At 39.7% G+C, this 13,705-nt stretch overlaps 1 protein-coding gene across 3 annotated transcripts in view; it reads left to right on the forward strand.

Annotated features, from left to right (window-relative positions):
* The window catches only part of LOC126183238 (syntaxin-binding protein 5), a 976,467-nt gene that overhangs the window by 858,649 nt on the left and 104,113 nt on the right, over nt 1-13,705 (forward strand). For all 3 annotated transcript variants that reach the window (XM_049925028.1, XM_049925029.1, XM_049925030.1), the window contains exons 17-18: nt 7,102-7,224; nt 12,717-12,920. In XM_049925028.1, coding sequence (XP_049780985.1) covers nt 7,102-7,224; nt 12,717-12,920 — 327 coding nt within the window. The remainder of the gene's footprint in view (nt 1-7,101; nt 7,225-12,716; nt 12,921-13,705) is intronic.

Below are 13,705 nucleotides of genomic sequence, written 5' to 3' on the forward strand. Positions count from 1 at the left end.
CAGCAAACCAGTGGCCATAAGGCAATTACAGAATCACTGAATATGCTTGTAAATAGGAATACTGTACTCAGTGGTCATCACAACCACATGAACTGAACACCGAGTGAGGTGGCGCAGTGGTTAGCACACTGGACTCGCATTCGGGAGGACGACGGTTCAATCCCGTCTCCGGCTATCCTGATTTAGGTTTTCCGTGATTTCCCTAAAATCGCTTCAGGCAAATGCCGGGATGCTTCCCTTGGAAGGGCACGGCCGATTTCCTTCCCCATCCTTCCCTCACCCGAGCTTGCGCTCCGTCTCTAATGACCTCGTTGTCGACGGGACGTTAAACACTAATATCCTCCCCCCCCCCCCCCACAACCACATGAACTATCCTAACACACTTCCTGAGAGACTTGAATTCTCAATTCATACCACAAACTAGTGATATAGTGCCCCTGCTCATTAGCCTCATTACTCACAGCATCTTACAGATTCCCACAATAATTCAAAATTGGTGTGTACCTGCACTGAAGGGATCATTGGCCAGCATCACCTTAGTTACATTTGTGTTGTCTGTTCTTTCAGATGTGTTGGTACTGAGTTGTGTGAGCTGAGAATTTGGGTCTGATGGGAGGCATGCTGTCTGTGTGGTTGTAGCGACTACTGTCTCTGAATAGGCATAGTGGATAGCACATCTTCCTGATAAACAGGAGACCTGCATTCAAATCCTGGTCCAGCACAAATTTTCAACCTGCTACATTGATACAAATCAACACCCACTGGCAGCTGATGTCTTTTAATTTCATTGTGTTTCAATTCATAGTGGCTGCAGGATCAAAGTGGTGTCTGTTCTTTTGGGCATGAAAGGCAGACATCGCATGTACACTGAGTGATCAGAAGTATCCGGACACTTGGCTGAAAATTACTTACGAGTTTGTGGCGCCCTCCATCAGCAATTCTGGAATTCGATATGGTGTTGGGTATTGGCCCACCATTAGCCTTGATGATAGCTTCCAGTCTCGCAGGCGTATGTTCAGTCAGGTGCTGGAAGGTTTCTTGGGGAATGGCACTCCATTTTTCATGGAGTGCAGCACTGAGGAGAGGTATCGATGTCAGTCGGTGAGGCCTGACATGAAGTTGGCGTTCCAAAACATCCCAAAGGTGTTCTACTGGATTCAGGTCAGGACTCTGTGCAGGCCAGTCCATTACACAGATTTTATTGTCATCTAACCACTCTGCCACAGGCTGTGCATTATTAACAAGTGCTCAGTTGTGTTGAACTGTGATAGTGCCATGCAAGGAAACAAGGGGGTGCAAGCCACCTCCATGAAAAACACGACCACACCATAACACCACTGCTTCTGAATTTTACCATTGGCGCTACACGTGCTGGCATATGACGTTCACCGAGCACTCGCCATACCCACACCCTGCTATAGGATCACCACATTGTGTACCGTTATTCATCACTTCACACAACATTTTTCCACTATTCATTCGTCCAATGTTTACTCTCTTTACACCAAGCAAGGCATTGAGTGGCATTTACCGGTGTGATGTGTGGCTTATGAGCAGCTGCTTGACCATGAAATCAAAGTTTTCTCACCTCCTGCCTAACTGTTATAGTACTTGCAATGGATCCTGATGCAGTTTGGAATTCCTGTGTGATAGTCTGTATAGATGTCTGCTAATTGCACATTATGACCCTCTTCAACTGTGAGCGGTCTCTGTTAGTCAACAGATGAGGTCAGCCTGTATGCTTTTGTGCTTTACGTGTCCCTTCATGTTTCCACTTCATTATCACATCAGAAACAGTGGACCTTAGGATGTTTATGAGCATGGAAATCTCACATACAGACATATGACACAAGTGACATGCAATCACTGGCAGTAGGTGGCAGCACAATGCACCTAATATGAAAAACGTATTTTTCTGGGGTGTTCGGATACTTTGATCACATAGAGTATTGTATTTCGTTGTAATTTCAGCACAACTCATCAAAGAAACTTTTTCCTATCTAAGTATCTCACAAGATTAAAATATGTTTGTCTTGCGTGCCAAATTAAATAGACATATGAAGTTTTTGGCACTTCCTGGTGGTGGTAGTCATTATGAAGTTTACTCTGTTTTGATAGATTCCTGAAGTTCCCAAGATCCCTTACAAAAGCCGTAAGAATCTTAAGTAAGACTATTTCCAACAGCTTCCAGTTGTTAGGGAAGTTATAAAATAAAGTTCTTTGTTCACTCATTTTTCAGTTTTCATAACAAACTGTGTCATCATCATCATCATCATCATCTTCTTCTTCTTCTTCTTCTTCTTCTTCTTCTTCTTCTACAGTTTCCAACTCCTTGTTGGGTCTGTTTGGGACATAAGCCTCTCCTGTCCTCCAACCATGTTTCTCTTTCCACTTTGTCCCAGTCTTCTCCCCTCTTCTTCCCACATCCTCTCACACTAACAATCCATCTCTTGGTCTTTCTGCAGGTCTCATGCCTCCTATTGTCATTTCGTGAGTGTGTCTTAGTATCCTAACAACTCTCATTCTTTCAACATGTCCATACTATCTTAATCTTGTCTTTTCTGTGGTCTCTTTGCTTTGGCTTCTCCTTCACTGTTTCTCTCAGTCTCTCATTCCTTACTCTGCTAGTAAGTCCTGTCATGCTTCTTTGAAAAAGTTTGTATCCTGGTCACCTGCCTTTTCTTCATGACCCATGTTTCTGATGCATGAGTGAGTATTGGAGCATAATATGCATGGTATAACATTTGCTTGCTTTTTAGTGGTACATCCTTGCCCCATACCAGTCTTCTTACACTCTAGAAGAATCCATGTGCTCGCCTTCCCCTTATACTAATCTCGTCATAATTCCTGCCACTGTCTTCTGTTACACTTCCCACATACTTGAAACTTTCAGCTTCTTTAGTACTTTCCATCTCATACTTATGTCCATTGCTACTCTCTTCTTATTCCTGTCACTTTACAATTCTTCTCATTAAATTTCGATCTATACTGCATCTCATATATTTAGCCTATCTTGTGTCTCTCTTACTCCAGTTCCTCACACGATTAAATCATCAGCAAACACCATTGCTTTCACATTTTCATCTACTAATCACACTGCTACTGCTGTCATTATCTCCTCCAAATCAGTGATGACAAGTAGTTGGGATAGTGCACTCCCTTGCTTCAGCCCATGTTTCTGCAGTAATCAGTCTGTCTCCTCTCCTCCTGCTTTTACATAACTCTCACTTTCTTGGTACATTTCCTTTGTTCTCCCCATAGTCAGCCTTCAAATTCCCCTTTTATGAAGGGGTTCCCAGATCTTGTTTCTCTTCATGGTGTCATAATCCTCCTTATTGTACAGGAACACCTTTAGTAGCGCTTTACCATGTAAGCTGTGTGTCTCTTGGAGCTGCCTTACTCTAAAAATTATATCCACTGTTGATCTTCTTGGTCTAAATCCATTTTGTTCCTCTCTGTCCTCCTCCAACTATCTTCCATACTCTCTTTTCCAGGCTCTTCTCAAATACCTTGGCAGCTTGAATACATCTAAGTAATTCACATGTAATTTTGATGTAATTTCCTGTAACCTTTCTTACAGATTAGTTGTAAGATTTCCTTTTTCCAGTCTTCAGGTGTCCTCCTTTCTTCCTCTACTGTTCTCATGACCCATAGAGCCACTGCACTCTAGCAGTGCCAGCTGCTCTCACCACATCGACATTTTCTTCATCCAGTGTAGGTGTTTTCCCTCCTTTCATGACCTTATCACTTTCACTACTTCAGTCCAGTTTAGGTCCATCTCGACATCTACATACCTCCTCATGTATATTTACATTGTGTTTTAGTAAATTTTCAGAACATTCCTTCCGTGTTGCCTTCATTTTCTGTACATTATCAACTTTCTTTGCTTCTCTGTTGATCAACCTACATTTTCCATAATGCGTTTCTTCTTAGTCTTAACCATCCATAGAGAACTCTCTTATTTATCTCACCATCCTCTCCTGTCATTTTTGTCCACTCTGCCATCCATATCCAATTCTTCCCTGGTACCACTCTCTTGGCCACATTCTTCTCAGTGTATTCCTGTTTTTCTTCCTCTGTTCTCTGTTGAAACTATATATGGAATGCATTTTTTTCTATGCAATTTCCTTCCTCACTATGGGGTTGGTGCAGAAGTTCGTAGAGTTTTTCCATAAGTTTAATAAGTACAATAGATACACATAACAGAAGCTTTAATCACTAATAATATATTCTCCTTCATTATTTACAACAACCTGCCAACACTGGGGCAGCTTTTCAATTCCATGACTGTAGAAATAATGTCGTTTTGAAGCAAAGAACTCATCAAGCCAAGTATGGAGAGCATTTTCATCCGGATAGGAAGTTCCTTGAAGGTTGTTCAATAGAGTGTGGAAAAGGTGAAAATCTGAGGATGCAAAATCAGGTGAATAAGTGGGTTACAAAAGTGCTTCCCAACCCAACTCCTGCATAGCATTTTTTGTCATTCTACCAGAATGTGAGCAGTCATCATGTAATGTAATGTGTTTTATTCATCTCATAATGTGCACAGTTTCAGAACATGTGTCTGATGTACAGGAGACATGTCAAGGTTACAATTTGCTTATTTAAAATTTTGTCACACTTACAATAATACTTTGTGGAGTGTCTACTTATTTGAAATTTGTCAGACTTACAGTATTTGCATCTACTATAACTATATAAATTTTTATTCAATTTTAGGGATCCAGCTCAAAGTATCACTTCGTACTTCATGAAATCTTTCACAGAGTAGTAGCATCGTCCAGTTAGAAAATCATGTAACTTGCATTTTAAAATATTTATCTTCATATTCATTATGTCACACCCTTTTATTGTTTTGTGAATTTTTGTTGCTATATACTGAGGATTCTGAGCATGCAGTTTTAAGTGATGAGAGGTGAGCATAAAGTTCTATTTATGTCTTGTGTCATATGAGTGTTCAAAATGATTATGTTCAAGTAGCATCACTTCATGCATTCTTCTGATTGTTGTTCTGGGATTGCATCTGCAATATGTCTCAGTTGTTGACAATAACTGTCACCGGGAATAAATTTGTAGTAAACCACACTGTCGCTGTTTCACCAGGTGCATAACATTATCTGTGTGCACAGGTATTTGTATGGGGAGTTGCAGCTTTATTTGGGCTGAGCCATTCCTTTCTTTTCCTTATGTTAATATCAAGGCACCATTTCCCATCACCAGTAACAATAAATGATAGTTCTTCTTGAACAATGAGAATCAATAATGTCAAAATCATCCTCCTTAAAACAAGAAAACAGTTTTCTTGCTGTGCTCTGTCCAATGGCATTATCTCCATACACAGTGCAAATTTTCTGGTTGCTTCCACTGCTGTCACCCTCTGTTGAATTCAAACAGAAGAATATGTCAGAAATGTTCAGATCTCTCCACTTGGCACTTCATTTTCTAGGACCCACAGCTCCGCTCACTATCTCCAAATGACAAAATGAAAGTAACTACAAATAAAAAAAGACAGTCGTTAACTAAAACCATAGTAACCGGACTATCAAAATGCACAACAAAAACACTATAAACTTTTGCACCAACCTTGTATATCAGTTCACCTGCATGTTTCTGTCAGTCTTTTTTATCACTGGTTCTTCTGCACACTTTTTCTGCTGCTTCCACTGTTCTGGTAAACCTTCCGGAATGTAAGGTCGTGGTCCATGAAACTCTTCAGCTCTTAATGTTTCATCCAGAGCTGCGCTGGAAATCTTCAGAGGGGTGTTTCTCCTACGGTGAGTCTTGCCGACTGACGGGTCGGACGTCTGAGAGCGACTTATATATCGTAGAAAGTGGGCGTGGCCAGAGTTACACGTGATATGCAGAGATAATCTCTGTCAGAGATAAAACTTAACTATCGATCGTGATCTCATCACGGATAAAACTGTCTAGCAATTCTGTAGTGCTACTGTCCAAATATCACTAAGTTTCATGGTCTCTTCTTTCCGATTAAAATTATCCCTATGTTTATATATTTCAATTGCTTCTCTACGAAGCCGTGGGTAATAGTTTGTCATCGTAGATAAAATTTTTGTTTCGGAAAACTTCACTTAATGATTTCTTGACTGAAAAGCATGTTCTGCTACTGCCAATTTATCTGTTTTTCCTAATCGGCAAAGACTTGTGTGTTCCTTTAACCGTGTATTTACACTTCTTTTTGTTGTTCCAATATAAACTTTTCCACATGTACACGGAATTTTGTATACACCACTGGCTGATAGAGGAGCGTGTTTATCTTTTACAGACCGGAGAACATGACAAATTTTCTTCGTTGGTCTAAAAACAGGTCTAATATCATGTTTACTTAAAATCTTTCCAGTCTGATCCGTTACTTTCCTTATAAAAGGGAGAGAGACTGTATTCTTCCATTGTTTTTCGGGCTTGTCCTTAGGCTTTTTGTTGTTTGGGTGCAGAATTCTGCTTACTTCTTTCTTTGAGTAGCCATTTTTCTCAAAAGCGTGCTTCAGATGTTTTAATTTGGCGTCTAGATACTCTGGCATGCAAATCCGTCTGGCTCTGTCAACGAGACTTTTCATCACACCTCTCTTTTGGACAAGACATTTGTAGAGTATTTAAGAGAGTGTTTATGGTTTGTCAGCATTAATCTCAAGCATTGTGATGATGTGAAAATCTGAACTTCAAATAATTTGTCACCATCAAGGTCATATGAATTTATCAATTTGTACAGGAAATAGAGAGATTCTAATGATTTATCTGATATCTTTATAGTTAACTAAACTGACATATTTCATAGATCACAGTTTGAACCCCAGTGACATAGCCGGAAACTAAATGGGAAAAAATATCAGATAACCATAATGCTTTCTGTACCTGTTCCAAGAACCATGTACTTCTAGTAAAAGGCAGTTATGTTGGAAGTATAAATAAATGTGTTATTCATCCTTATCAGTCTTATTTTATGTGATTTATTATTAGTACATATCTACACAAATTGCCAAATATTTTTGTTTTAATCTGCAAAACAATGCTCATTGGATTTTAAAATTTATGTCAAAAATGCTGAGCTCTTGAAATTTTAACAAAACTAATTTCTGTACACAGGCACAATTTTTCGGCTTAAGGGATGTATTCTAACGATGTCATTTTTGGACTGTAATGGTGCACTTATACCATATTCATATGAAGCATGGCGCGACGAGAATAAAGATGGGCGAGAAAAAATAAGTAAGTAAAACAACTAAATATTAGTTCTGTAATGTTGTGTAAAATTTTGCATGTGTTCTGGAAAGTAAAATGTTTGCTGTAACAACATGCACATGTGCATGCATCTGCCCATGTGCTTGGGTGTGTAGAATACGTGCTCCCGCATGCGCGCTCTCTCTCTCTCTCTCTCTCTCTCTCTCTCTCTCTCTCTCTCTCTCACGCGCACACACACATTCTTAATATAGAAATTTGATGAGATATCAGCGATGTGAACTTACCTGCTGATGTGTGTTAAGAAGCTGTTTAATTACATTAACACATATTATGCATGAACTGTGGTTGAGGATCAGATGCAGTTCATACCTGTTGATCAAAAAGTTGTCTGGCCACACCAGGCACCAGGTGGAGTATGTGATTTAAACAGATATCTGAATTCATACAGACTAATACTGTGCCTTATTTCTGTATATGTAAACAGTCATGAAGCATCCATTCCTTTAAGTAAATGTTAGTGCAATGTTACTTCAATTTGCTTGAAGTACTTACTGATACAGCATGTTGCAGAGTGGTTAATGGACTACCAGAAAGTTGTAGTCCCCTAAGGAAGTCACAGATTTAAAGTTACCTTTTGTAACAATAAGTGATAAAGGAAAGTAAAGATGGCAATCTGGGATTAGATACAGGATTCCCCATTGACACAGACAGCAATGTGAGTGGTTCAAAGGTGAAAATTGTTCATTCTTAATAGTGTGAATGATTTATCTAAACTAAGTTCTTAAGTTTGTTAACAAAGTTTGATTTGTAAAGGCTGTTGGGAAAGGTATGTTCTGTATTTTGTGTGTCATCCAGTTTATTGAGTTTTTATTGCAGTCTTTGTTTTGAAATCTGAAAAATGAAAATTATTTCAACCTCTTCATTTGTTTTGAAATATTTATTTAGGATTATAAAATATACACTGGTTTTCCACATTGATTTCTGCCTTGTTTGGTATAGATGATATTTTTATACAATTTGTTGTCTGCAACTAATAAACAACGCTCTGTTTATATACATTTACATATACATATACTCTTTAAACCACTATGAAGTACATGCCAGAAAATATTTTCTACTTTATCATGTTTCAGAGTTTCTAATCATTCCATTCCCATATGGAGCGCAGGAAGAATGAGTGCACAAATCTCTTTATGCACAGTGGAATTAGTGTAATCTTATCCTATGGGAGCAATACATTGGGGAATGTTTGCAGATTACTACATCTGTCAGTTAATATTGGTTCTTGAAATTTAATAAGTAGGCATTTGTGGGATAGTTGGCATCTGTCTTCAGTCTTTGTCCAATTCAAGTAATTCCATGTGTGACTCATTGATATTTTAGTCATAGCATACTATATTTTTTGTTTTGTGAACTACGATATTTTACACTTCCAAATATTTAAAGTACCACTTTGAAGCCTTACCTTTTTTTTGTGTGCTGCATGTGGATATTATTTAGGCCTGAGATTCTGTTCACATAAAGCTTGCTGACACACAAACCATTATTAGTTTCTGATGACAAATGGTATTAAATATCACATGTAATACACAAGGCATAAGGAGCCATATGTTCTACTAATGTATATAGGAAATTGCTGACTAACTGAAATTAACAGCTTGTTGAAAATGATTACCATAACCTCAACTTTACATATTTGTTTGTTTTGAATGCATGTGGCTTATTGTATAGCTCATAGAAAGACTGAAATACAGTTAAAAGCACTTCTTTGACAAACAGTTGATAAAGTGAAGCCATTATAATGAGGCACTTGATAATGTGGTAGATCGATAGTCCAGCAAGCATCAGAAATTTTCCTGAATTTTTGGGTTGGCATGGTTGACAGTACAGCTGGATGCCTTCAAGAAACAGTGGAACTGTTTGGCATGGCACTTCATCAATAACAATTGTCTGCCTCACTAAGATGCTGTGACTTACCAAACAAGAAAGCACTGGTAGATAGACACAATAAAAAAACACACAAACACACACACAAATTTCAAGCTTTCGCAACCCAAGGTTGCTTCATCTGAAAAGAGGGAAGGAGAGGGAAAGACGAAAGGATGTGGGTTTTAAGGGAGAGGGTAAGGAGTCATTCCAATCCTGGGAGCGGAAAGACTTACCTTAGGGGGCAAAAAGGGACAGGTACACACTTGCATGCACACACACACATATCCATCCTCATATATACAGACACAGGCAGACATATGTAAAGGCAAAGAGGTTGGGCAGAGATGTCAGTCGAGGCGGAAGTACAGAGGCAAAGATGTTGTTGAATGACAAGTGATGTACGAGGGGTGGCAACTTGAAATTAGTGGAGGTTGAGGCCTGGTGGGTAACGGGAACAGAGGATATATTGAAGGGAAAGTTCCCATCTCCGGAGTTCTGATAGGTTGGTGTCAGTGGGAAGTATCCAGATAAACCGTGCAGTGTAACACTGCGCCAAAATGTGCTGGCCACGCACCAAGGCATGTTTAGCCACAGGGTTATCCTCATTAGCAACAAACACTGTCTGCCTGTGTCCGTTCATACGAATGGACAGTTTGTTGCTGGTCATTCCCACATAGAAGGCTTCACAGTGTAGGCAGGTCAGTTGGTAAATCACGTGGGTGCTTTGGCTTTGCCTTTGATCGTTTACACCTTCCAGGTTACAGGACTGGAGTAGGTGGTGGTGGGAGGGTGCATGGGACAGGTTTTACACCGGGGGCAGTTACAAGGTTAGGAGCCAGAGGGTTGGGAAGGTGGTTTGGGGATTTCATAGGGATGAACCAAGAGGTTACAAAGGTTAGGTGGATGGCAGAAAGACACTCTTGGGGGAGTGGGGAGAATTTCGTGAACTTTTGGTCTCATTTCAGGGCAGTATTTGAGGAAGTCGTATCCCTGCTGAAGAGACACAGAGTCTGATCCAGTCCCAGAAAGTATCCTGTCACAAGTGGGGCACTTTTGGGGTTCTTCTGTGGGAGGTTCTGGATTTGAGGGGATGAGGAAGTGGCTCTGGATATTTGCTTCTGTACTAGGTCGGGAGGGTAGTTGCGGGATGCGAAAGCTGTTTTCAGGTTATTGGTGTAATGGTTCAGGGATTCTGGACTGGAGCAGATTCGTTTGCCACAAAGACCTAAGCTGTAGGGAAGGGACCGTTTGATATGGAATGGGTGGCAGCTGTCATAATGGAGGTACTGTTGCTTGTTGGTGGGTTTGATGTGGCCGGATGTGTGAAGCTGGCTATTGGACAGATGGAGGTCAAAGTCAAGGAAAGTGACATGGGATTTGGAGTAGGACCAGGTGAATCTGATGGAACCAAAGGAGTTGAGGTTGGAGAGGAAATTCTGGAGTTCTTCTTCACTGTGAGTGCAGATCATGAAGATGTCATCAATAAATCTGTACCAAACTTTGGGTTGGCAGGCCTAGGTAACCAAGAAGGCTTCCTGTAAGCGAGCCATAAATAGGTTTGTCGTACGAGGGGGCCATCCTGGTACCCATGGCTGTTCCCTTTAATTGTTGGTATGTCTGGCCTTCAAAAGTGGAGATGTTGTGAGTTAGGATGAAGCTGGCTAAGGTAATGAGGAAAGAGGTTTTAGGTAGGGTGGCAGGTGATCGGCATGAAAGGAAGTGCTCCATCACAGTGAGGCCCTGGATGTGCGGGATATTTGTGTATAAGGAAGTGGCATCAATGGTTACGAGGATGGTTTCCAGGGGTAACAGATTGGGTAAGGATTCCAGGCGTTCGAGAAAGTGGTTGGTGTCTCTGGTGAACCTACTAAGTGATTATATTCTCCCCAAGAAAATCCACATGTGTGTTTGGAGCTTACAGGCACTCAACCAGGATAAGCCATTTGCATAGTTAGTCCTGGCGAAAACTGTGGCATAATCAGTTGAAGAAGGCAAGGTGGAAAGCAATGTAAATGATGATGAGTCAACAACTGATTGCTCTGAAATTGTATGAATGCTAAAATCTGCATCCAGTAATGAACTGAGCAAATTTTCAGCTGCAGAACTTGACAAATGGATTGACATTAACAGAAATTTAGTTATTGAAGAAGAGCTTACTAATGATGTGGTATTAAAAAGTGTTTTCAACCCCCAGAAGGTACCAGAAAACTGAGAATCATGAAGAAGAAATGTCTACGCCCCACCTTTCTTGGGCTGAGGCTTCAGAAGCCTTAAAAACTTTTGTGAAATCCAATGAGAGTAGCCAACAATACACTGCTTCTGAAGTTATAAATCTGGACATTGTTGTTGTCGTGGTCTTCAGTCCACAGACTGATCTGATGCAGCTCTCTATGCTACTCTATCCTGTGAAAGCTCCTTCATTTCTGGACTGATGACCATAGATGTTAAGTCCCATAGTGCTCAGAGCTCTCCTTCATTTCTGAGTAACTACTGAAACCTACATTCTTCTCAATCTGTTTAATGTATTCATGCCTTGCTCTCCCTCTACAGTTTTTACCCTCCACACTTCCCTCCAATTTTTGTCAACTGACTCTAAATAATTAAAGGTATGAGATCATTCACATGAGTACTAGAATACATTAAATTTTGGTTTTGTGATAAATAACACAGATCTAAAGGCTGTCAATTCAAATAGGTATTTATGGATTACAATTAGGAATAACTTCAGTAGGAACAGGGGGGGGGGGGGGTCAGGCAGGCAGACTAAAGACTGCAATTTATTGGTAGAATTCTTAGATGATGCAATAGGTTTACTAAAAAAGGCTCACTACACTACACTTGTCTGTCCTCTTCTGGAAAAATTCTGTGCATTGTGGGTTCCGTATCAGATATGATTGATGGAGGACACTGAAAAAGTTCAAAGGAGTCAGCTAATTTTATATTATCTTGAAATAGGAGAGCGTGTGTCATGGATATGACTTACAAGTTGCAACAAAGGCATTTTTTGTTGGGGTGAGATCTTTTCATGAAATTTCATCACCAACTTTCTCCTCCCTTTGTGACGATATTTTGTTGGTGTCGACATACATAGGAAGAAATGATCATCATAATAAAGTAAGAGCAACCAGAACCCACATGGAAAGATTTAAGTGTTCATTTTTGCTGTGATAGAGAAATAGTCTGAAGGTGATTTGATGAACCCTCTGTCAGACACTTAATTGTGAAATGTGGAGTAATCCTACAGCTAAAGAAACATAATAATAATAATAATAATAATAATGCCCTTCTGATATACACATTCAGTGTCGTGGGAAGAAAACATTTTGTGTGATATTGTGTGTTTTTTTCACCAATGGGCCTTTCCACCACCAGTGGTCATAACAGTGTTCAGCAGAACACTACAACTTACCACCATAAGAATGCTGTTAACTTATTTAAATAAATGACCCATAATGAGTGGAAAAATATCATCACAGTTTCAACATCTTATTTCACACACAGTTTCTTACTCTAGGTAATTACAGAGTAACTGCATAATATTGTTTATGTGACTTTTTTGTAAACTAAACACAATATTTGTTTGTTTACAGAAACACCTACAAAATCCTCATCTAACAATAGAATGTCTCCAACACTTGGTGGACAGCAGGACCAGTTTGGTGATCGTCAGTTTGTTGTGCTAACTTCAGAGAAGCAGGCCAGAGTTGTTGCACTTCCTTCTCATAATTGTGTTTATAGACAACAACTTGCTGAAACAGATTTTGTGGTTAAGGCTGAAATAATTTCACTGAAAGGTAAGGTACACAGAGTGAGCATTCAGCTTATAGCTGATTATAGTAGCAATTTTAGGCACATGGCTTAATTCGTGCATCACATTAATGAAATGTTTTTGTTAAAAACTTTCTCCTACAGTAACAAGCCTAGAGTCTCATCAGTATTTAGTTTTGTCATTGTTGATTAATAAACTATTAATATAATGTGTTCATATTTGTATGTGCATGTTTACCTCAAAATTTGGGAACACTTGTGACTGGCATGGATTTGCAACTTTATGACTGTTTAAAGCATATGTTAACATGATAATGTGTACATATAATGTAAAGAGTAAACATAACAATTTGCCATACAGATGAGGCAATGAATCATCAATAAATACATAAACAAGACTGAAAACATTGACAAGCTTTTAGACAATGTCATTCTTCGGAGCTAACTAACCCAAAATGTGTGTGTGTGTTTGTGTGTGTGTGTGTGTGTGTGTGTGTTTTTGTTCATTTGTTTGGAGTGGGGGAGGTTATCCAGGTTTTTTGTGCTCAGCCGCATGTTCTGCTATTGGTTGATCAACTGTGCTCTTGGGCACAGTTCGGCTTGGGCTAACCCCATGGCGATGGTGGGGGGGTGGGGGGGGGGGGCGGCGAGGCAGTTAGTTCGTGATACATCCATCATACAAGACTGTGCTAAAGTTACACTGTATTGTGCACATGATGGCTGCATTCATAGGTGGTACTGCCTCTGATGAGATAGGATATTTTTTTTTTTATCATGCATTTGGAATAAGATACGCTAGCTGGGTGCATAT

The sequence above is a fragment of the Schistocerca cancellata genome, chromosome 4 (genome assembly GCF_023864275.1).
Source record: "Schistocerca cancellata isolate TAMUIC-IGC-003103 chromosome 4, iqSchCanc2.1, whole genome shotgun sequence".
NCBI classification, from domain to species: domain Eukaryota; kingdom Metazoa; phylum Arthropoda; class Insecta; order Orthoptera; family Acrididae; genus Schistocerca; species Schistocerca cancellata.